At 46.7% G+C, this 24,582-nt stretch overlaps 1 protein-coding gene across 4 annotated transcripts; it reads left to right on the top strand.

Moving 5' to 3' along the window:
* Nucleotides 1-254: 254 nt before the first annotated feature.
* adgrl1.1 (adhesion G protein-coupled receptor L1.1) lies at nt 255-24,266 on the top strand. 4 transcript variants are annotated; one of them, XM_056408263.1, is made up of 24 exons: nt 255-324; nt 3,572-3,785; nt 4,255-4,364; nt 5,157-5,171; nt 6,427-6,634; nt 7,177-7,441; nt 7,552-7,891; nt 7,982-8,275; nt 9,405-9,508; nt 9,649-9,834; nt 9,950-9,988; nt 10,060-10,240; nt 10,344-10,466; nt 10,658-10,875; nt 10,988-11,161; nt 16,837-17,049; nt 17,145-17,365; nt 17,490-17,556; nt 17,697-17,785; nt 18,685-18,853; nt 18,957-19,106; nt 19,194-19,290; nt 19,378-19,488; nt 20,460-24,266. In XM_056408263.1, exons 1-24 carry the CDS (start codon nt 255-257, stop codon nt 22,448-22,450), a joined length of 5,649 nt encoding a protein of 1,882 aa, XP_056264238.1. In that variant the 3' UTR covers nt 22,451-24,266. The 4 variants fall into 4 exon arrangements, with proteins under 4 accessions (XP_056264238.1, XP_056264239.1, XP_056264237.1 ...); XM_056408264.1 differs by lacking the exon at nt 5,157-5,171; XM_056408262.1 differs by having other exon boundaries at nt 285-324; nt 7,552-8,275.
* The last annotated feature ends 316 nt before the right edge of the window (nt 24,267-24,582 follow it).

Genomic DNA, 24,582 nt, shown 5'->3' with positions numbered 1-24,582 from the left:
TCTCCTCTCTGATTGTCTGTCTCTATTATTCTGTCCATTACCCACCCCGCTGTGTTCTCTCACGTGCACTGTTTCAATGTCAGTGTGCTATAGGTCATCCAACGCACACACACACACACACACACGTACACACACACACACACACACACACACAAGGAGAGGGTGCGCTTCTTCCCTCTCAATCTTACACTCCTTCCTCCCCAGGCTCTCCTAACGCGGCTGGTGGTGTGACGTCCCAACTCTTCCTGCCCAGCATGGCTGTGTCACTGTGGTTCCTGGGTGTGTGTGCGCTCACCCTGGCTCACGTCGCACCCTCCGTCCAAGGTAAGCGCAACGGCACCGAGGTCGCGTCACGTCGAGGTGTTGATGGTGACGCCGCAATCGGCAGAATCGAAAAGGAGGCAACGGAGGATGCCGGTTCTCGACGTAGATTTGCATGACTGCCATATTTGCCATTGTTTTTGCAAAGTGAGCAAAGTTGTTCAGAAAAGCGGAACTCACTGCGGCTAAAGAAAGGCAAAGTCATCCTGTGACGTGCGGAAACAAAAGCGTGTCAAAACACCTGAAGTGTGCCGCCTGTTGCTCCTCGTTAATACACAGCGACAGTCCACCAGCAGCACACAGATTTACCTGTGTGTTTAATCCTGACTGTAAACACCTTTTATGCGTGTACATGATACTCAAGAGGATGTGAACAACCGGATTAAGGGTATGGTAATGTGATTTTATGCAATAACCCTGGTTTACACAGATTAACATGGCAGTCGTGTGAGTTTACACACGTGGAGATGTGACAAAGTACCATCCAGTCTTCAAGGGAAATCAAATCAAATAATACAATCTTTTTTTCTTCTCTCCGTCAATTTGTGTTTACGAAGAGCTTCATCCTCCCCGTGGAGTTAAAGCCACACGATATTGAGATGCGCAGGCATTCCCCGCATCACATCACAAGCCGGCGTCACGGTGGAGCTGCGGTGGGATTTATGTCAACAATCAGACTCGCGCCCGCATCTGTGAATCCTTCCAGTCAACTCTCACACACGTCTCCCCTTTTTTTTAAAAATGATTCAATTGCATCACAGACGTTAACCGCGAAGAAATATATGTTATGTAACGCTTCCATCGAGAGCAGGTATCGGCATGTTTTAGATGGAGATGATCAGGGTGTGGTGTTTAAATGACATTTGTTGTAATTGGGAAATTAGCGAGTGCATTTCATCATAGCTGATTAAATACCTGGAACAGTATTTTAAGTGGACTCGTCCATAGATGTCTGTGCAGCACTCCTCAGCCTGTGAAAAGGCTTCTCTCGTATCTTCCCAAGTCAGAACAAGTAACTGAGATGATTTTATCAGGGTTATCTCAACTCATTAATAACAGACCAACACAAGGCACTAGAAGTCAGGATGTGACATCCGTATTGAATAACTCAGAATAGGATTATGGTTTCTCTTGGACACTGACATTAATTTATTTTGGCTCAATGTTTCAGGGGAAATTCAAACAGACTGATCAGCCTCACGTGACTGATTATGTGAAATGTGTTTCTGAAAGAATCCTTTATAATCCATTAAAAAAGTTATTGAGGGAAATAACAAATCACGAGAAGACAATTATTTTATAGAAATGTGGTTTTCTGATTCTGATTAAAAGAAATCAGAAAACAAATTAAATCCAAAACTTGAGTTTAATCTGTTTTCCGTCTCCACTTTGTATGAAACCCCAGCGACGTTGAGGATAATCAGATCAGTCCGATCAGCAGCAGCGTCCAATCAAATAACTGTCGGCCGTTAAAACGCTTCCTGGATCCTGGCTCATGACTCCTCAGAGATCCCTCCTCGCTCCTCAGAGCAGTAATAAGAGCTTTAGGTTGACCGTCAATCTGGTGGTGCAGATGAATTTACGGCTCATGCAAGGATGGAGGAGTGAGGAAATGACAAATAAGAGACTTGTGTGCCAACAACTGCAGTTCCTTAAACGGCCACTCGAGGTTGGCTCCAAAACCGAGTCAGCCCCATAGAGCCCCATGTTAAACCGGACCACTGCACAACACATGGTTTTATTCTCTGAGTTCATTTAACATTCAGAATAAGAGTAGGATAAGATTTTGTTTATACAATGTACATATACAGGCTTAAAGTTATGCCAAATTAAGGGGGCGTGGCCACTTTGAGTGACAGGTGGTGTTCCTGTCTTCATGTGATGTTAAACACGGGGTTACCAATGGAAGCACAAACATCTGTACTCAGAAACATTAAGAATTAAAGATGGAACATAAAAACACATGAAATTCAAGGAACGGAATGAGACTATCGCAGATATATTTTTATTTTTGACAAAAACAAATTAATAGATTAAGTAGGTTATTTGAGCCTTGAAGACGTCTATCAGGGAGTAAACAGTTAACATGAATACCCACACTTGTACGTTACATTTTGTTGATGTCGTCATGGTAACGTGATATGTTGCAGCAAATTGCTGTCCTATTGGTATTTACACGTGTACGAGCCCGCTGGCGTCTCTCACACTCAACCATGTACCAGGTGACCTCAGCAGGTCCCTGAGGGTTCAGGGTTCAAGGCCTCAGGGGGGACTTTGGGAACTGAACTCGACCTCTCGGCCGTATTCTTGGTGTCGTGGCTTTTTTAGAATTTTTCATGCGTTGGATGATATTTTTTACCTCCGTGCCCGCACCAGTTTTCAACAGGATATTTAAAAAAGTGTAATGTTCTTGTTTCTATGAAGCATTGGCTAATTCCTGGAATAACGTTCAAGGCTCGTCGACTTTTGTTCTAATTGATTGAACGAGTAATGCCATGTGCTCCAGTTCTTTCAGAAAGCAAAATTATACATTAATTTACTCTTTTATTTCACGTTATTATTAGGTTATATGTTTTGATGTATTTGTTTATTTATTTATATATGTATTGTATTTTAACTAAAAGTATAAAAAAAAAGTATTAATGAAATTTGGTTTGGTGGATGATTATTATCCAAGATTTGACATTGATTTAGATTTTGGGATCAATCAGGTCATGGTCAAAGGGTCAAAGGTCAGTCACATCTCTTTTTTTTACTTTTACCATAGGTCAATTGTTATCCAATGGCATGCAACTAATCAAAAATGTTCTTAAAATTCAAATCAATCTTGATGATAAGCGGTATGCCTACCAAGTGCCCATTCTAGTTCAACATTATTTAATGTCATTAGACTAATTAGCAGGCAGCAGAAGGTAGCCTATGGGTTGTCTGCGCTCAGCATTCTTCGACGTGTTAGCTTAGCTAGCTTAATACACGAACATGATGCATCTTCTCTTCTTCCACCCTCTGCCTCATCTAAATAATAATAATAATAATAATACATTTCATTTGGAGGCGCCTTTCAAGTCATCCAAGGTCACCTGACATTAAAATAATACAGAATAAAAGATAAAAGCATACAAGATAGAAACAACATTAAAACAGAACATCAACAAGTCCAACATTCACACAAGACGATGTTGATGAATCAATACGAAACTTAAAAAAGAATCTTACCCTCCCCTCTTCCCTCCCCTCCGACCCCTCACAGCTCTGTCCCGGGCCACCATGCCGTTCGGGCTGCTGCGCAGGGAGCTGGCGTGCGAGGGTTACCCCATCGAGCTCCGCTGCCCGGGAAGCGACGTGGTGATGGTGGAGACGGCCAACTACGGACGCACCGACGACAAGATATGCGACGCAGACCCCTTCCAGATGGAGAACACCCAGTGTTACCTCCCTGACGCACTTAAGATCATGGCCCAGAGGTGTGTGTGTGTGTGTGTGTGTGCGCTATGTTACACATCTGGTGTTTATGGAAGAGCTCAAATCATACGGCGCACATTGTTATGTCCTTCTCGGGATGTTTGAGTACGTGCAAACATTTTGGAAGCAGTTAAACCGATCGATGAGAGCATCTACTGCTTCTTACACGTCGTGGGCACTGATATGCAACATACCTGTGGATTCATGTCAGAGGAAACGTTAGACAAAACCAATACCTGTGTTGTGAGTCATGTGTACGCGCAAGTGCAGTAATCTCTCCAGCTGCGTCTGAGTGCCTGAATGCACCATTATCTGTGTACTCAGCAGTGTTTTCCTAGAAGAACTGATCAATAGAAGCCAAATGGAGTGTCCTTCGCTTCCCCTTTCCTGTCTGTTAATCACTCTCCGTCCTTGCGTTGTTTTCTCTTCCTATCATCTCTTTCACTTATCCATCCATCTGCTGTCCTCCAGGTGTAACAACAGGACTCAGTGTGTGGTGGTCGCCGGGGTGGACGTCTTCCCAGACCCCTGCCCTGGAACATACAAGTACCTGGAGATCCAGTACGAGTGCGTCCCTTACAGTAAGTAACCAAATATATATATAAACACATGCACAAACACACACATACCTACACACACACACATGATGACACGCAATTATGTGCATGCGCATGCAAAGACTCCGATTTTATCTGTATCGGTCTAGCTATATTGGAGGCTTATGTTTTTTGTATTTTGTTCTTATAACCTCTGATGTCGACTGAACCCCTGAGAGATGGATGGATAGGATTTTTTCTCTCAGGGAGTGTGTGTGTGTGTGTGTTTGTGTGTGTGAAATACATAATGAAAGTTGGATGGAGAAAGTACAGAGGGGGAAACTGTAGGACATTTGCATATTTTATGTCTTCTGTGTGTGTGTGCGTGTGTGTGTGTAATATGCGAGAGTGCATGTATGCAGTATGCACTTGCGCGTGCATGCGTGTGTGTTTTCTTTTTCAGATTCACGCCACGGGAGTTGCTCTCTTTTCTCCACAGGAGCCTGATTGAAGGAAGGAGAGATCGAGGGAGGTGGAGGGGGAGGAGAATGGGAGGGGGAAGGGAGGATGGGAGGGGGGTGAGGAGGGTGAGGGAGGGTAAGGGAGGGAATGCTGGGTCTCTTTTGTGCTTCTTCTTTCTTTTATTTACGTGAACTATAAAGTGTGTAGTGAGAATGACTTCCAAAGTCTTTATCTGTGCAATTCTTTCTTTCTTTCTCTTTTTTTTTCTTTTCTTTCTCTCTTTCTCTCTCGCTTTCTTTCTTTTCTTTACTTCCCTTCTTTCACCCTCTGACTTCTCTTTCTTTCTCTCCCTCTTTTTTTCCTATGCTTGAGTAGAAGTGGACCAAAAAGGTAAAGACAAAACATTGTAGCATCTTGATCTCTTACCCCCAACCCCCACTCTTTTCTCTCCTTCTCTTCCTCTCTCCTGCCATCTCTCTCTTCCTCCTACCCTAGGACGTTGTTTCGTAGTCATGCTGGATGTTGCCCCCCTTTTCTCATTTCCTACTGAGTTTTTTTCGTCACCCTCATTTTATCCATCTATCGTGGTTGAAACCCATCCTTTTATCCAATTGTATCCAGGTTCTGCACATTGTCTCTCTTCCACTTTTCTCTCTCTCTTTCTCTCTCCAGTTTCTCCCCCTCTTCTTCCTCTCTTCCTCCTGGTCGATCTCTCTGTCTCTTGTTTCTCTCCCTCAGTCTCTCTGTGCACACACAAACATCAAAACAACTGCTCACACAAACATAAACATAATCTTCTTACCCTTTTCTCTCTTTCTCACTATTTCCTTTTCACAAACAAGCACCGTTCTTTCTTTCTTTCTTGCAATCATTCTTTCCTACTTGTCTGATCATCCTCTTCATGCTTATTTTCCCTTTTCTTCCCTTATAGGAAGAGCCCCTTATTTATCTTCATAGGAAAAATAAGACCAAATGTGTGTGATTGTATATCCTTCTGGATGTGTGCTTACCAAGCACTGCTATCGTGTGTGTGTGTGTGTGTGTGTGTGTGTGTGCATGCCTATTTGCATGCCAGTGTGAGACTGTACAGTACATATGTGTTCATACAGTTATTGACATGTGGGTGGACCAATCGTTGTGCTCGGCGTAAACTAACCTGCCCTCTCATTCACTTCAAGGCCAAATTTAGCTCCGCCTTCTGCGTCCCTGATTCTACCTCACACCCTTTTCCACTCTTTTTGCACTAACGAACACTTACGCACACACACACACATGCATACACACATAAACACACTCATACACCTTTCATTGCAGTATCCCTGTTGGGTTACTCACCACACACACACACACACACGCTAACAGTGTGTGAATTTCAACACGTGTACGTCTCTTCTGTTGCTTGCCTCTTACGATGAGCGCAGGTGTTTTAAATCCGTCTCTCTTTTTCTCTTCATTCTTTTTTCTTCCTGCTGCATCAACTGCATCTAATTCGATCCATTTTTCATGCATCGATCCATTTTCTCCCCACCTCTCCACTATCTTTCCACACTTTTCTGCTCCTCACCTCTTCTTCTTCTTCTTCTTCTCCCTCTTCCTCTTCTTTCTGACATCCTGCTGTCTTCCCCTCCTCACTTCCGTCTTCCAGTTTTCATGTGTCCGGGCTCACTGCTCAACATCCAGCCGGCCTCCTCTCTCCTGGAGGCGGAGCATCAGTCGGGGGCGTGGTGTAAGGACCCGCTGCAGGCCGGCGACCGGCTGTACGTGATGCCGTGGACGCCATATCGGACGGAAGTGCTGTATGAGTACGCCTCCTGGGACGACTACCGCCAGAACCGGGTCACCACGACCTATAAGTGAGTCATGACACTTATGAATATAATTGGCATAATATTCAACATCTGTGGATACAATTAATATTAAATTATTCCAAAGGAAATCTAAATGGTTTAATGTATTTGCCACTTTAAGTTCAATCAGTTCAAAATGGAACAACACAATGAAACACTGATTTTTTAAAGGAGAGTTTAAAGTCCCTAAAACCTTGGTTTTAAATGTTAAGCACCTCAGCTAAATAAGAATCAAGCAGAGTTCAAGTGATAACCCTTAGATTTATATCATATCAAACACAATTATTTATTGTAACTTTTATTTCACATATGTATATATCACATGTGTTACACTAATATGGTACCTCTCTATAGAATAAGGGGGGTGTCTGCCACGCTCTCTCTGGTCTTAAATGCTGCGCTGCGTGTGCTGGTGTTGAACATTTTGGATGATAAAAAGATGGTTTTACTGGCATTTAACTCTCTTTTCATAATGAATTACATTACACAAACTGTAAAGGTCATGAACATCTATGCACACTTCATATTTTCATCACTCTCTATCCTAGGCTTCCGAGCCGCGTGGACGGTACGGGCTTCGTGGTGTATGACGGCGCCGTGTTTTACAACAAGGAGCGGACACGCAATCTGGTCAAATACGACCTGCGGACTCGCATCAAGAGCGGCGAGGCGGTGGTGATCAATGCCAACTACCACGACACCTCGCCGTACCGCTGGGGAGGGAAGTCGGACATCGATCTGGCGGTGGACGAGAACGGCCTTTGGGTGATCTACTCTACTGAAGCCAATAACGGACGCATCGTGGTCAGCCAGGTACACGGGAGGGAGGGAAAACCGATCGGTGACTAAAAAGAGAAAAGAAAGAAGTGGTTTCATGTCAGAGTTCCATCCTCTTCCCGTGTCTTATTGTTTCCTTCTTGCAGGTGAACCCGTACACCCTGCGCTTCGAGGGTACGTGGGCCACCGGCTTCGACAAGCGCGGGGCGAGCAACGCCTTCATGGCCTGCGGGGTGCTCTACGCCGTGCGCTCCGTCTTCCAGGACGACGAGGGGCAGGCCGACGGCCGAGTCGGCAGCGACACGGTGGTCTACGCCTACGACACCAGCCGCGGGCAGGAGCTGCCCGTTCAATTACCGTTCCCCAACCCGTACCAGTACATCTCCTCCATAGACTACAACCCCAGAGACAACCAGCTGTATGTGTGGAACAACTACTACGTGCTGAGATACCCGCTGCAGTTTACGCCGCCCCCGCCCACCAAAGGTCTGCGGAACAAGTGCACTTGTGTATTTTGGAACATTCTGGTATGTGTTGAAAACAGAGAATCAACTGTGCGCCCATCCCTTCCTCTAGGTCCTCTCTCGTCTCTGATGACGACCGTCCGGTCCTACACGGCCACCGTCTCGTTGACCCCGGTGCGGCCGTCGGCCTCTCACCCCATCGGCGTCATCAACCGAGGACCCTTTGACCAGCGGCCGATCACAGCCATGGTCCCTCTGACCCCGCGTCCACCTCTGCGCGTCCCCTTGGCTCCCGGGGTCCCCGGTCAAGTGGGCGGATGCGAGGGCCGGGTGGCACGAGGGGTGCAGTGGCCGCCCACGCTGAAGGGCGAGACAGTGGAGAGGCCCTGCCCGAAAGGGTCGCTTGGTAGGTGTGGCATGTGTGTGTGTGTGTGTGTGAGTACAGATGTGTGTGAGCATGCCAATCGGCGTGTGTGTTCTCTGGGTAGTTGCATGTATCTTGTTTCCCTTTGAAATGTAGTCGCATGTCCCCTCTTTGAACTTGCCCTCCTATTAGAGAGAGAAGAAGAAAGAGTTCGTGTCAAGAGAACTTTCCCTCTCGCTGCGCAGCTGCCTCCCTCAGCCCGGAGCTGCCTCTGAGCAAAAGCTGTTCTTCAGATGACGAAGATAAACCTTTGGTGCCTTCTGCCTGATGTCTAAATGTTTACAACTGAATGTGGAGTAAACACTCCAGTTATGTGCTTTATGAAATATCTACATTTTACTGAGCTTTTAGTCTCTTTTAGCTCATCGTTTAATTTTTTTTACAGTACTTTTAGTTCATTTTCAAAGTTAGCGACTCGCTGGTGAAGAGAGTCAAACAACCTAAAGCTAATGAGCCAACGACGATGTGTTTTTGTTGATAATTAACCCAATCGAGATAGAAGGAGAGTAAATAAAGACTTGAAACACAACTCCAAATGAACGCTGATGTCGCTTCTTGCTGGAAGTGTAAATGGGTTTATTTGCTAAAACGTTATTTTGTTGTTTTTGTTGTTTGTTTTTGGTCCTACACACGTGTCACTAAGACTGCATGGACCTATAACTGTTTTCAAATTGCTCACACTTAAGCCATAACTTTATAAAATGACATCTTCGACTTCGAGGTGGGAACGTTTATGTTGTCCTTATTATTTTTATCCCCAAAAAAACACAAAAAAACACATTAGTATCCATCACTTGACTTTAAGAGATAATAAAAGTATTTGCACTCACACACTTTGAATAGTTCCCCCTGGTTCACGGTTCACTTCATGAATATATACTGAGGTGTTATTGTCTGTCTTGTCCTTCATTAATTATTGATCAAATCCATATTTTTTATTATTATGCAGCACTACATTATCTGCTTATAGAAAAATGAAAAAACGAAAACAAATACACGAGGGGGAAAAGATGCATGGGAAGATATTTTTAAAGTGTCGAATCACCTCCGGTAAAACACAACCTCTCCTTCCTCCTTCTGACGCTCCGTGTCCCCCCGTCTGTCTCTGCAGGTATCGCCTCCTATCAGTGCATCCAGTCTCCGGTGGGCTGGAGCTCCGGAGGGCCTGACCTTTCCAACTGCACCTCTCCCTGGGTCAGCCAAATTTCACAGAAGGTGAGTCACACACACACACACACACACACACACACACACACACACACATACTGTGCAAATCCCCTAAAGCCAGTCAACAAGCAGCTCTCTCTTAAATGTCAAAATATTTGACATTACAAACACTCCCCGCCTCACTCCAGATTAAGAGCGGAGAGAACGCGGCCAACATCGCCGGGGAGTTGGTCAACTTGACCCGGGGACGAATCTACGCCGGTGATGTCAGCATGTCCGTCAAGTTAATTGAACAGCTATTGGACATCCTGGACTCCCAGCTGCAGGCCTTGAGACCGGCCAATAAAGAGTCGGCGGCGCGCAATTACAACAAGGTAAATTGTCCCCTTTTGTCAGTGCAGCGGTGTACTTGACCTTTTCCTGGAAATGAGAGCGGAAATGTCAACGATGATGGTTGTAACGTTGGATTTGTTGTTCTTGTATTTTTAGCTGCAGAAGAGAGAACGCACATGCAGAGCTTATGTTCAGGTAAGAAAGACAGACAAGCAGACAGATAATAAAATGAGGACAAATCAAACACTCCTTCCTCTTCCCGTCAGGCGGTCGTTCAGACGGTGGATAACCTGCTGGGTCTCGAGGCTCTGGTGACCTGGGCGGACATGAGCAGCGTGGATCAGTCCCGCTCGGCGTCGCTGCTGCTCGACGCGGTGGAGAAAGGAGCGTTTCTATTGGCTAACAATCTTTATGAAGGCCGCTTCAGTGACAGGACACCGAATGTTGGTGTGTGGAGATTATCTTTCCTTTTTTCTTTGCTCTACATGTGTGGAATGTATCAGTTTGTCAAAATCTAAGCGTTTGTGTATGTCTGTCCCCGTGTGCACAGATCTGGAGGTGTACGTATTAAACACAGAGGCGGACATACAGGACCTGACGTTCCCTCACTCCTACGACAGCGACAGCATCTTGCAGATTTCAGCACTGGCTCTGCAACAGTACAGCAACAACGGTTTGTGAGACACACCGAAACTAATCGATATTGTATACAGATAGGTATCATTAAGTATGTTGCCTGGGTTGGTAAACTACAGGTGGGACAAGTATCGGATTGTGAAAGTAATACCAAAATCCAAACATTATAAAAAGGTACGGTGGAAGTCTCAAATATTCTCTTCACTATGTCCCCGTTTTCCTCTGCAGGCCAGGTGAAGCTGGTCCTCTCGCTCTATAAGAACCTGGGCTCCTTCCTGACTACCCAGAACACCACGCTGCGACTCGGCCTGGGTCTGGGCCAGGGAGCGGAGGCCAGGCGCAGGAGCCTGGTGGTCAACTCCCATGTCATCTCCGCCTCCGTGCACAGAGGATCCAACAGAGTGTATCTCTCCGAGCCGGTGATCTTCACTCTCAGGCACCTGCAGGTCTGTTTTGGAAATCTGTGTCCAGTGAGCACATTCCCTCTGGTCACTACGCATCCTTCATGCTGTGTATGCACTCACACACGTGTGTGCTGGTGTGTGTTTGACTCCACAGCTGGAGAACCACTTCGGCCCCAACTGCTCTTTCTGGAACGGAACAGGGGTTTCTGGGAATGGCCGGTGGTCCACACAGGGCTGCCGCCTGTTACACACTAACAACACACACACTATCTGCGCCTGCAACCACCTGTCCAGCTACGCCGTCCTCATGACGTATCAGCAACCTGCCGTAAGGAACACGCTACTTTGTTTGAGTGTGTGTGTGTGTGTGTCTGTTTCTTCTGGATTCACGTGAACCTTCTCTCACGCGGTACAGCGGCGCAACAAGTAGCATTTAGCATTTGTGCAGATTTATGAATGGAGCGTGTTACGCAACAGGACTGCCACTGCTGCCTCGTGAGAGTTGGCCAGGTGCCAAACTGTAACTTCATGAATCCAGCTCCATCCTCGACTCCACCTTTATGCGCACGCAGTTGGACTCCCCCCCCCCACCCCCATCCTGCTGTCCGAAATGTGTATTTAAAGTCAAAGCTCAGAGGGGGAGATAATTGTGGGTTGTCGCTGTAAAAGAGGAAAAGAGAGATAGAGAGAGAGGAGAGAGAGAGAGACGATAGAGATAGGAGAGAGAGAGGAGAGAGAGAGAGAGAGGAGAGAGAGAGGAGATTTTTTGATTTTTGAAAAACACTTTATTTACATTTCTTTAACCATTACGTTTCTTTAAAAATGAAGTGTTTTAAAAAATCGGGTCGTTTAAAATAAAAGCAAACAAACAAAACAAAATATTTAAAAAACAGAAACACATGCTTTACCTAATAAAAAGTGGTGCAAACACCAGCTCCTCCTCCACCACAGAACAAACAATATCTTTAAAACACCAGCGTTGTTTAAAAGCATCCAGGTCTCCAATGTGTTTATAAAACCTGAACTCCAGCCAGAGTCTGGCTCTGATGTTACAGAGCCACACTGCCCTCCTGCCCTCTCTGTTTTCCAGGACTTCCTTGTTAAATAAATGGCCATTTGGATAAAAATTAAGGAGCTGCCACTTTTCTTTTCCGTTTTTGTAGGCAGCTCCATGATAAAAACCTTCTCTGTAAAAGCCACATTAAAAGACTAAAACCAATGTTAAAAGAGTGAAGAAACTCAAAAGTCTCTTACACTCGTTAAAAACATGGTAAATAGTCTCCGGAGGTCACAGAAGGGCACTGGCTCAGGACAGCGGGATTGATTACGAAATAAAAGCGTTGGACGCGACAGCACCGTGTAAAATCCGCCACTGGAGGTCAGCGGTCCTTTTCTTCAGGGAGGCTTGTATAGGACCCCCCACTGCGGGCCAGGGCCTCCATGCCCAAGTCTCTCTGACCACACAGTGGGCGGTCTGTTGCACAGTCTGGACCTGTTGATACTCTTCACGAGGTTAAAATACAAAGTCTTCTTGTCTGCTTTGTTCAGTGTGCAGTTTTCTGGGTGGCAGCAGGGGCGGTGAGTCCCCTAGCCCCGGGCTGAGGGAGATGTCTGGGAAGGGGTCTGCAGGGTCCGGCTCTGCTCTCTGCTGGCTGTAGTCGTTGAGGAGGCTCCTCTCCAACCCGGTCAGCCTCTGCCTCCACAGCTCCAGGAGCCTCCTCGCCACCCGGTCGGAATGCATCCCCAGCAGGGAGCCCAGGGCCGGGGGGTCGCTGCATCCACCAACTGCTGCAGGAGTCCAGGGAATGTCCAGTCGTGCATTATAAATTAATGGTTCTCTCAACAACCAGAACAGAGAGTCAGACTGTGGGCACCTTGACTTAAAACACCCTGATAAAGGCAGCCCACTTAGTTCTAAAATCCAGGAGTCTATTAAATACAGAGCAGTATCCAGCCCCAGGTTGTCAGCACGTCTGAGGATGCAGCTGGCTAAAAACCCCAGACTCGTTAAAATCATCTGAAGAAACTGTAATCTAAAAGTGCTGGCCAGGTGTCCTCTCTGCAGCACCCCTGTGGCACCCAGTGTAGACCCTCCCAAAAGAAATCCACCATCTTCTTTAGCCAGAGGAGGGTCTAACACGGTCAACCTGTGCCACAGTTGGGATGCAATAAGATTGTTTAAAACCAGTACTCTACCCTTAAAAGACATCTGGGGAGCAGCCACTTCCATTTGGAAAGTTTCCTCTATCTTCTCTGTGACGCCTCCCAGTTCTTCTGGACCATGCTCGGTTTCAGGTATATTCCTAAATATTTAAAACCGTCCTTTTCCATATGAGCTTTTGTGGAAGAACCAGTTCACCGCTGATGATGTAAAATCATGTACTATTTGATTTAAAAGGTTTACATCATTTTGATTCTTGATAAAACATATGCCGATAAAATCATTCCTTTACTAAAACCAGGTAAAACCAAACCATGTAGGCTAGAGCGTATTTTAATGAGGAGGGGAGGAGAGTGCGAGAGCATCCCGGACAGAGCACAGCCCTGCCGGACCCCTCTACCCACTCTAAAAGGAGCACACAGCCTGCCGTTTATCTTCAGCACACTCTCAACATTACTGTACAACACCTTGATCTTAGCTATGAAGCCAGCGCTGAACCCAAACTTCCCCAGAACTTTCCAGAGGAAGCCGTGTTCAACGCGGTCAAAAGCCTTTCCTGATCTAGAGAAATCAGACCAGTATCCATACCCAACGAGCTGGAGACGAATGAGGTGGACGTTGTCCACCATGGACCTGCCGGGCACACAGTAGGTCTGGTCCCGATGGAGGACCTGCTCCATAGCTCCCCTCAGCCTGGAGGCCAGGACCCTGGACAGAAGCTTGTAATCCACACACAGCAGAGACAAGCACTGCCCTCCGCAGGACATCGGCATGGAACCAGAGGCCAGACTCTCATTGAAGACGTCTAGGATGTCCCTCCGAGGACATCCCAGTATTTTAAATTCAGCGGGAGGCTGCAGGGCAGCTTTCAGCTCTTGGGGGTTATGGGTCTGTCGAGCTCCTCATTAGTCTCCTCGGAGACCTGAGGCACAGAGCCCCTCCGTCGACTCTCCCTCCTCCCTATACTCAGTGGCATAAAGGGGATCTGGCTTGGCTCCACAACCCTCTTCTCCAGGCCGAAGAAGAAGCTAGAGGGAGTGTCCATCTCGCGATGGTCTGACCTGACCAGTGCGCCTTGCACTTTTCGATCTCCTGTGGACTCGCTTAAACTTTCTAGGTCCACTATCTCAGTCTCCAGGTCCTTCATAGATCTGGGTGTGCTGCTGACAAAGGAGCTTAATTTACGGTCCCACCACTGCCTAAGATTATTAAAATCACTCTTCCTCAGCCTAAAATGCCCCAAAAATAAAACAACACCTCTCTAAAATTCCTATCGAAAGTTAAAACTGTATTAAAATGCCAATATTAATAAAACATGACATAAAACCAAAGAGTGATCAGTAAAACCAGCCGAACAATGCTGCACATTTTAAAAATATTAAAATGGTGCTTAAAAGGTCTAACCTGGCTGAGGAGATCCTTCCGGACCATGTGTACTGTCGGCAGTCCGGATGCATCCTTCTCCACACGTCCACCAGACCATGAGAATGGACCAGCCTCCTCAGCACCTGCTGTGAAGCTGGATGTGGCTCTGTGTGGTTTCTGTCATTAAAATCATCCTCTGTGCAGTTAAAAAGAATAAAAATCCTCCGAGGCACAGTCATTTAAAACATCATTAACTTTGGATAAAAACAGCTGCCTCTCTGTCCCAGTTGTTGGAGCATAGATATTTATAAAACCACGTTAAAAGGTCGAACCGTGCTTTCACAAAGAACAGCCTCCCTCCACGATGTGTTTGACCTCCAGTGACCGAGGCTCCGCTGAGGTTGGTGTTGTGGCTCAGGAGGACTTCCCCCCCTCCTCCAGTCCGCCTCGTTGGTGCTGTCAAAATGTTGCGAGATTACATGTTAAGTCAATGCAGTTGAAATTTCCCAACTCTGGCAGCAATGAGTCATAGTTGCGTCAGCCAATCAGCGTTGAGCAGTGGAGGAAAAGATTATTGTCGCTGTCTGAACTTTACGATACAACTCTTCTATAAAGATAAAGCGTGGAACAAGGTCGTTTGAATGTATGTATTTGCTTTTATTCTCGCTATTTGTTGTACTTTATTATCAACCAAATATGTGTTTCATGGCAGAGGAGATCTGAGGTGGAAAAGTCTCAGAGACATGTATCAAAGAGAGAAGAAGAGAGAGCAGCGAGAAGCGCAGTGGGAGTGCAGCTCAGTCCACTAAAGTCCTGTGGTTCTCGACTCATTTATTACCCCCCGCCGGGCGTCCCGTCTGGTGTGAACACACTTTTTTTTTTTCGCGTCAAGACTGCTGCGTCAGACGCAGAGAGAATTTTAGAAGAGAACATCGTTGGCCTTCATCTTGTTAAATTCATAAATTGATGTTCTCTTCTTACTGTCCTCGCTCCATTTACGACTCTGAATGTGTTCATTAAAAGAAAAGAGTTTAAAAACAAATAAAACTTAAAACCAACAAATCAAATAAAACACATTGTGCTGGATGCACTCCTTTACTTTGGGCAAAGATCCTAAAACCTCTTGTTTGTCTAATTTTTACGAGGTCAGGGAAGTGATCCTTGACCTCTACTTTTTCCTTTGTTTTGTGCAGAAACAGCCTGATCTCATCATCTGTGTACAGCTTTCTGACTATTTGTTAAAACAGAGGCTGTCCTCTGACCCTCCTCGTCACTACTGTCCTCCACCGGCCCCTCCTCCTCACTTCCACCCTGCTGGCCTTGGCCTCCTTTCTGCCCCCCTGCTTCCTCCTCGTCCATCTTCACCTCCCCACCTCCACCCCTGTCCTCGTCTTTTTTCTTTCCTCCTCTTTCTCACTTTCCTCATTATGCTCCACCACCATCACCACCACCACCATCACCAATATTATTTTTGTTTTAAATCTTTTTGTTTTTCCCCTTCTTTTCTTGTTTCTCACCCCAGCCTCTACCCCACTGCTCTTGGCAGATCCCATCCCTCCATTTTTGGTCCACTCCACCCACAGCCTGCCTTTCACTGCCCTGTCCAGCATCCCCACCCTCATCCCCACCCTCACCACCCTTGCCCGCATCACCCCTCCCTCATTCATACCCACCACATGTGTGTCGGGTGCAGCAGCAGTGACGCCACGTTATAATTAACATCATCTACTCTGACGCTGAAGCGCAGGTTTGAGAAACTCATCGGAGATGAGCGGAGGACGTTTGAAACGAGGACTCTGTCCAGCGGAAACACCTGTACAAACAAATCTCAGGAAGATCACAACTAATCACCAAACAAATTAAACTACTGTGAAACCCAACTAATAAACCACATACACTAAATACACACAACTATGAAAAAAACAGAAAAGAGAGAAACACACAGACAACGCTCCGCAGCTCCCAAACACACACCCTGTCGCTCAGCGTGAACTGAGAGAGAGAGAGAGAGAGAGAGAGAGAGAGAGAGAGAGAGAGAGAGAGAGAGAGAGAGAGAGGAGAGAGAGAGAGAGGAGAGAGAGGAGAGAGAGAGAGAGAGAGAGAGAGAGAGAGGAGAGAGAGAGAGATATAGGAGAGAGAGAGAGGAGAGAGAGATAGGCGAGAGAGAGAGAGGAGAGAGAGAGATATAGGAGAGAGAGAGAGAGAGAGAGAGAGAGAGAGAGAGAGAGATATATAAATGCTGCAGGCTATTTTGTCCTGCCATGAAATTGAATGAAATGTTTCTCTGCACGATGTCCTTTTTGTTTGGGTGTGATTTCTTTCATCTGAATGTAGATGTTAGGTAACACTACTGGGACACGAGGACGCGACGCCACATAACGCATCCACGTGTTCTCACATGGTGCCCTTTATGATCAGATGAGAACTCATCTTAAATATCTCAGCTCTTTTCTTCCCTGTGTGCTTGTTGACGTCAGTTCGGGGTCGGCGTGGAGGAGCTTCTCGTCTACGTGGTTTCCTGGGTTGGCATCTCTGTCGCGCTGGTGTGTTTGGCCACGTGCCTCACCACCCTGTGCTGCCAGGGGGCGCCCTGGCACACGGACCACAGCACCATCCACTGCAACCTGTGGGCCAACCTGCTCATCACCGAGCTGCTCTTCCTCGTTGGTGCCAACAAGACGCAATATACGGTGAGAACTCCTACATCACTGATGATACAAGTGTTTTAAAGCATGTGGTTCAGGGCAGCACCGTGTGACATATTCCATCTTCTCCTCATGTGCAGGCCGTGTGCTCCATCATCGCTGGCCTGCTGCACTTCTCGCTGCTCTCAGTGTTTTGCTGGTTGTGTCTGGAGGCAGTGGAGCTGTACTTGCTGCAGCGGGAGGTATTCGAGGGCCGTAACTCCAGGAGGAAGTATTTCTACCTGTGTGGCTACTCTATTCCCGGGCTGGTGGTGGCTGTGTCTGCAGCCATAGACTTCAGAGGCTACGGCTCAAAAACTGCGTACGTTGACTTTATTTCTACACCTGTATATTCTTGTATTAACTCCTAGACTGACTTTTCTATTCAAGAGATAATTATTGACTGTGATATATACGTGTGTGTGTGTGTGTGTGTGTGTGTGTAGATGTTGGCTGCGAACAGACAATTACTTCATCTGGAGTTTCCTCGGACCGGTTGGTGTCGTCATTACTGTGAGTATGGAGAGTTCATACTCTCACACAAGACACAAATATTTAAATGTAGTTGTAATCATCAGCGTGTAATAACAACATGTTGAGGCATTATTAATAAATATGTATGAAACAGTCTTTGTTCTTTGTTTCGGCCTCAGTTGAACCTGGTTGTACTGGTGATGACCTTACACAAGATGCACAGCACTGCTGCTTTGAAGCCAGACTCCAGTCGCCATGACAACCTGAGGTAAGTACAGTGTGTCATGCTGATCTGTTGTGTGGTATTATGTGTAGATATTGTCAGTGGCTCTGGCTCCAATCACAATATTTAGAACAAATAAGTAAATTGAATAATAATAATAATAATAATAACCATTATTATTATTATTATACAAATAAAAACACACAAATAGTATTATTATTATTATTATTATTAATAATAATAATACACAGTAATAGCTAAATGCTAATTTAATTTTTTTCATCCGGTTGATGTTTATTTGGAATATTCTTATCATGTAAATTATAAATTGTATGATATAAAATTATAAATTGTTTAACCTGATTTAAAATAGAGATACAAACTTCAAGAAAAACTTTGGAAATGAATGTTCCTTTAGCTGGAGCCAGTCGGCCCCTTTTCATCTGAGAAAGGGAACCAATGTAAATGTAAATGAAACCATTGTGTTGGAGTAGAGCTCTAACATTTTGTCAAATCACACATTCACAGCTTTTCCAAGATCAGAACAAAATGCACGACAGCAGTCTGGAAAAGTACGGAATTTGATTTAAAGTAATTTCCTGGTCTGGATAAGAGAGAACATTCTGTGTTTCCTCCCGTACTTTTGCCCAGTCGGACACTTTAAACGGAGCTCATGTGCAGTGATGGACCGCTGTGTTAGAGACTCCTCGACTCCCATTGATTGTTTTTGTCCGGGCGAGGTGCGAATGCCATTCGGAGCACGGAGAGGAGGAACCAGATTTCTTCCACAGATTATCTGTATGATGTACTACTGCAGGATAAAGTGACAGATTGAGTAAATACTAAAGTTTCCAACCGTTTGCTTTAAAACTCGTGGGAAAAAAAATCTAATTCGTGACAGATTGAGGTGAGTGAACTCTTGTGTGATCTCATGTGGTTTCCAGGGTGTGGGCGGTGGGCTCCCTGACGCTGCTCTTCCTGCAGAGCGTCACCTGGTCCTCAGGCCTGATGTTCCTGTGTGCTCCGTCTCTCCTCCTGGCTTACGTCTTCTCCTCCCTCAACACCGCCCAGGGCCTCCTCATCACCATACTGCACTGCACCCTGGCCAGGAAGGTCTGTCTCCTGTCTGTCTTCACGTAACAGTGACACCCTATCTGTAACCGGAGCATTTATGACTACAAATATACATGTTACATGTTTCAATATTTGCATGTAGGGTCAGAAGGACTACGGCCGATGCCTGCGCCTCTCGCAGTGTTGCATAACTTCCTCCTCCAGCTCTCCGGATTCCCTGAAGGGCGCCGCCCTGCGCTCCAACAGCCGCTACACCAGCAGCCAGAGTCGGAGAGCGACTGCGAACAGACAGGTCACGATACAAATACACTGCGCCTCTAAATCTCTCTCTCACTGTCTCTGAGTCCATTTGACCTTGTGTGTGATATTGACCTTCCAGAGTCGCATCAGGAGGATGTGGAATGACACGGTTCGCAGACAGACCGAATCGTCTTTCATCGCCGCGGATGTAAACAACACACAGACTCTTAACCGGGGTAAAGATCTTTGACTCTATTGAATGTCAGTGTTGCTTCTTCTGTTGTTCCGTTTTTTAAAATGTATTTCTCTCCCTCCCTCCTCAGCTGCTTTGGGGAATCACTTCCTGAATAATCCAGTGTTGCAGACTCATGTTGGAGCCTCTCCGTACGACACAATGCTGACCCAGGGCTACAACCAACCCTTCACCTCCACAGGTACATCACAGCGTTCTGGATTCCTCCTGATTTTGAGTTTTTAAAATGTCTACTCAGATGTCTCTCCCTCTTTACGTTGGTATTTTTTACTGTGCTTTTATTACGTGTACTCCCAATACCTTGCAAAACCCGTGTGCCTTTATTTCCCATTTAAGGCCACTCCTTCAAGTTTCTTAATTAAAAGGTGCACAGCATCAACTCTCAAATTGAATGTGTTGAATTTAGAAAACAAATGTTGTCTACGTAACATATTTTTAAGAATCGATTAAATTTATGGTATTTAAGAAATAATAATAATAACTTGCAAGTGCTTTCTGTGATGATGACATTGTTTCCAAATTAGTGTGAACATTATCTATTTTCTTTGTACCAGAATTATTTGTTAGCGTACAACATTATTCATATCTGCGATAAGATAATTGATCAATAATATCAGGCGACCGATTCATTGCTATGGCTCTACTTTTTAAGTTTAAAATGTTTCTTCTCCTAATTCTGAATGTTTTGAATGAAAGTTTTTTTGCTTTATTCCCGTGTGGTGTTCTGTTTCTAGTTTTTCACCTTGAATTGTTTGTCTTTTAAATATTTTTTGACTCTTTCCCTCTCTGTCTCTCTGTCTTAACGTGGACCAGTAGGAAACTTCAGAAAGAGTACGAGCTCTCCTTTATTGTGCTCACTCCAATCATTGAGCGCCACCTCCTTGTTCAATTCATAGACTACCTGTGCAGCATTTGCACACAGTAATTATTAACCATAAGGACATAACATACATCTCCCGCTCATGTGGCTGCATAACTGAACATTTCACCAAAGAATATTTTCAATATATCTTTCTTGGAAAGCCACTACCTCACTGGGCACATGAACCCTACGCTCTCTCATCCATGTATCCATTCATTCACTTAAATCTGTGTGGATGTTTTTCTGATTTCCCTGTTTGATCATTTTCATCTCCCTGTTTCTTCCAACAGAAGGGGGCGTGTCCAAGAGCCAGGAGTCCTGTGGATTGGACAGTGTTTGTCTCAATGGAGGCTACACCCCCAACACCTTCACCCTGCACGGTCTGGGCACCACACCCGGGTCCCGAGCTGGAGTGGTGGGCACCACTGACCTCCTGCGGGAGGGAGGAGTCGGTATAGGAAGTGACGACATCTCCCCGGCCCTCCTCACCCCCCACGGGGCCACAGATCTGGGCAGCGGCGCTGCCGGAATGCGTCGTAATCTGTCCGATGCGGCGGCGCTGGAGAAGATGATCATCTCGGAGCTGGTGCAGAGCAACCTGAGGCCCTCGGTGGCCATGCCCGTTCCTCCCGAGCGCTACGGGAGCCTGGCGCGGCCTCAGGACCACGACAGGGCCGCCCTCGCACACGGCGCCACTTTGACTCGACACGCGCCGCCGCCCCAAGAGGGCTGGGTGGCCACCATGCAGCCGAACGCACACCACGCCGCGCAGGAGGCCTGGGCGCACACGCGGCACCACACGCAAGACGGCGAGACACATTCCACGCTCCGCGGGCAAGATCACGCCACCCCGGCGCCGCGCCTACAAGACGGCTGGTCAAACTCGCGGGTTTCTGAAGACTCGGAGTCCCGAGAGCTGCTGAAAGACGGGGACAGGTCGTTGCAGGGCACTCTGAGTCGCCGCGGGCTCCAGGACCGGCAGCAAGCGCGACCCCCCGATGTTCAGGCGCGGCCCAACTCCACCCTCAGCCGCACACCCGGCACCCTGTCACGCCACCGCGGCCCAGTGGAGCCGAGCGTGGGGACCGACAGGGACCGCGAGAGGGACAGGGAGCGTTACCGGGACAGGCCCCTCCCGCCTCCTCCTCCCCCTCCCCCACAGGAGTCTGACTCCCTGTACAAGGCTCTGGAGGAGCCCTTGCTGATGAAACCGAGGGAGGCAGGTGTCGAGGCGTGGAGAATTGGCCAAGAGCGAGAAAAGGACGAGACGTTTCTCTTAAAAAGAGATGAAATGATGGACGAATGGAGGGGAGGAAACGAGAGAGGGAGGGACGAGTCCTTCACCTCTCAGACAAGAGAGGAAGAGATGGACGAATGGAGAGCCGGAACGGAGCGAGGGAGCGTGGAACCTCATCTGCTGGAGAAGAGAGGTGGGAGGATGGAGGTGTGGCGGGGGGAGGCCGACCAGGAAGAGACTTTTATAACGCAGAAGAACGATTTTAGGATCGACGGATGGAGGGGCGGGATGGAGGAAGAGAAAGATGAATCCTTGTTTTTGAAGGACAGAGATGGATGGAGAGCGGGGATGGAGCGAGAAAATGAGAAGCAGAAAGACAGAGCGCTGGATGTGTGGAGGGGAGGGATGGATATCGACAGGGACGAATCCTTCCTGTTTGAGAGCAAAGACGGCGGCCTCGACGGGAGGAAAAGAGGGAAAGACAGAGGGTCTCTCCGGTACCACAGCGAACCAGAGGATTCTGACAGCTTTGCTCTGCCTTTGACCCCTGACCTCGACCTCGACCCTGACTCCTCACCTATCTACGCCCGAGATTCAAACCCCTCCCCGCTCTATCCCGGAGACCGGCGGTCGCCTCAGCTCAACATCTTCCCCCGCAGCTCTCCCCCGACGAACATCTTCGCTCCTCGAGAAACCAACTCGTCCCCGAACAACCTGTACTCGCGCCACTCCCCCCAGGTGTACAGCCGAAGCAGCTCGCCCCCCCGCTTCTACACCCGCACCTCCCCGCCGACCCTCTCTTACCCAGACAGCAGCCCCGAAGGTCCAGAAGAGGTCAGCAGCCCCGTCGGCCAGCCCCAGCGGCCCGCCCTGGAACTGCCGTACAGCCTGGGGCGACCCCCGCTCGGCCCGCGGCCCAATCACCTGCAGACCTTCTACCAGCCGCCGCCGCCGCTGGCGTCCAACGGCGAGGCGGCGGCGGCGGCGGCGGAGCCCACCTCGGAGGGAGAGGACGGACAGATGCAGCGGGTGACGAGCCTGTGACTAGGGCGGTGGTGACCGGGGCATAGAAACCAGGGACGAGGAGGAAGACGGCGGTTGTGACAAATAACCGAGATCAATCCGATGGAAACGATGACGATTACGATGACGAAGAGGTGTAATGGGATAATGATGATGGATAATGAAGGTAATGATGATGACAGCGATAGCTCCTCCCTGCTTCGATCTCCCGATCACCACGAGACTGCCCCCCTTTTTCATGTTTTGTTACTTTTCTATGACTGTGATCCATTTATAATTCTTCCTGCTCCACTTTCTCGCCCCGAAACCCTTCTGTGTCTCCCCGTCTCATTGGTGCTCATCCTTACTGGCCCATCGTCTTAAGTTTCTTTCGGTTCGTCGGCCGGGTGTCGCCCTTTCCCGTAGCAAGCAAACAGTGTGTCAAAGAAGCACTTGTGTGTTGCCAAAAATCCTTTCAAAGAACATGTGCATGACTTTATAGTGGCTGTACCAGGCTGCAAACTGTAGGAGGAAATTGCTGACGTGTGTGTGAGTGTGAGTGTGTGTATGAGTGTGTGTGAGCGGGTGTGTTTGAATAGCTTGATGAGCATGTGTGTGTGTAAGGATGGCTGTGAGTGTGTGTATATACATCATTCTTGTGTAATTAATGTATCACAGTGAAGCATTTTATCAATCTCAACTGGTGGGCCTCTTACACACATCCCCTCCGACTGATTTTGAACTCTTGACCAATCCCATTTGACATCAAGACCCCCCCCCCCTCTCTCTTAATCCCCCCGCCCCGACAACAACCCCTCCCTCCACCTGCCACAAACTGTCGGTGATGGAACTCGTTGCCATGGAGCCCGCCATAGCAACAGAACTATTGACTCCAGAGCCAGAGATCATATGAAACCTCAGAACTTTTCTGCAACCCCCCCTGAGATCCTTGTAAATATCGACCTCAAGTGTTCTGATTGTCTTGTATTGCTATTGAAGTTCAAGTAAACATGTGAAATAAACGTTACCGTCTTTCTCTTTGTGTGGATGTGCAGAGGAAGCGGGGGTTTCACTTAAAGGAGGAATGCCGATCAGCAGTGGAAAAGATTGTTGGTGGATAGGATTAATAAAATAACTGCTTTTACAAGCTGTGATTTAATGTAACTAAGTGAATGTACTTAGTACTACTTGTACGTTACTTGTATACTTCCATTATATTCCATTCTCCTCAACAACACTATCTGACAGCTGACGAGTTACTTTGTAAATAGAGATTATATTTAACAAATATGATCATTTTAAAATGAAGCAGATTAAAACAACCCATCAGTATATAAAGTGTCTTAAATTGTCTCATCCGGCTACAGTTGTAATGCTTGTTATGCATCAGTACGAATAAACCAATAATGCTGTCTATAATAATGAAACTGACGGGGGTCTGCTCAATTAGTACTTTTGATACTCAGGCAGACATATATTAGTAAAATGTTGAATGCAAGACACAATATATTTAAATGCTGGTGTTGCTTGAGAACTTCTTCCACCAATGATGGAGGAGAAAAAGGGTATTTTGACTTATCAGCCATACATAACTGGTACTAAAATCATATTGTTGTCAAGGTAGGACATGCATCGCAGTACAGCCATGTACTACATTTATGACATTATATGAAGTGGATTTGCAGTTTGTGGATGGTGGAGACAAAAAGCAGAGCTTAAAGAGAATATAATTAATAGTAGGAGTTATATTATACAGATGGCAAGAAACACTGTATAGACACAATACATGCTGTGTCTACTCATTCACAAATAAACCAACGACTTTGCTTTATTAATTTAATAAAGTGATAATATGTTACTGTTGTTTGTGTCTTGCTTTGTCCCAAAATGGCTCAATAACTCGAATACATTTACACTACCGTTCAAAAGTTTGGGGTCATCCAGACAATTTCGTGTCTTCCATGAAAACTCACTTTTATTTATCAAATGAATTGAACATTTCATAGAACATATAGTCAAGACATTGACAAGGTTAGAAATAATGATTAATATTTGAAGTATTAATTTTGTTCTTCAAACTTCAAGCTCAAAGGAAGGCCAGTTGTATAGCTTATATCACCAGCATAACTGTTTTCAGCTGTGCTAGCATAATTGCACGGGTTTTCTAATCAGAT

This window comes from Pseudoliparis swirei, chromosome 24 (assembly GCF_029220125.1).
Source record: "Pseudoliparis swirei isolate HS2019 ecotype Mariana Trench chromosome 24, NWPU_hadal_v1, whole genome shotgun sequence".
Lineage (NCBI taxonomy): Eukaryota > Metazoa > Chordata > Actinopteri > Perciformes > Liparidae > Pseudoliparis > Pseudoliparis swirei.
The sequence above is the reverse complement of the archived record's forward strand: the minus strand, read 5'-3'. Positions and strand labels throughout refer to the sequence as shown.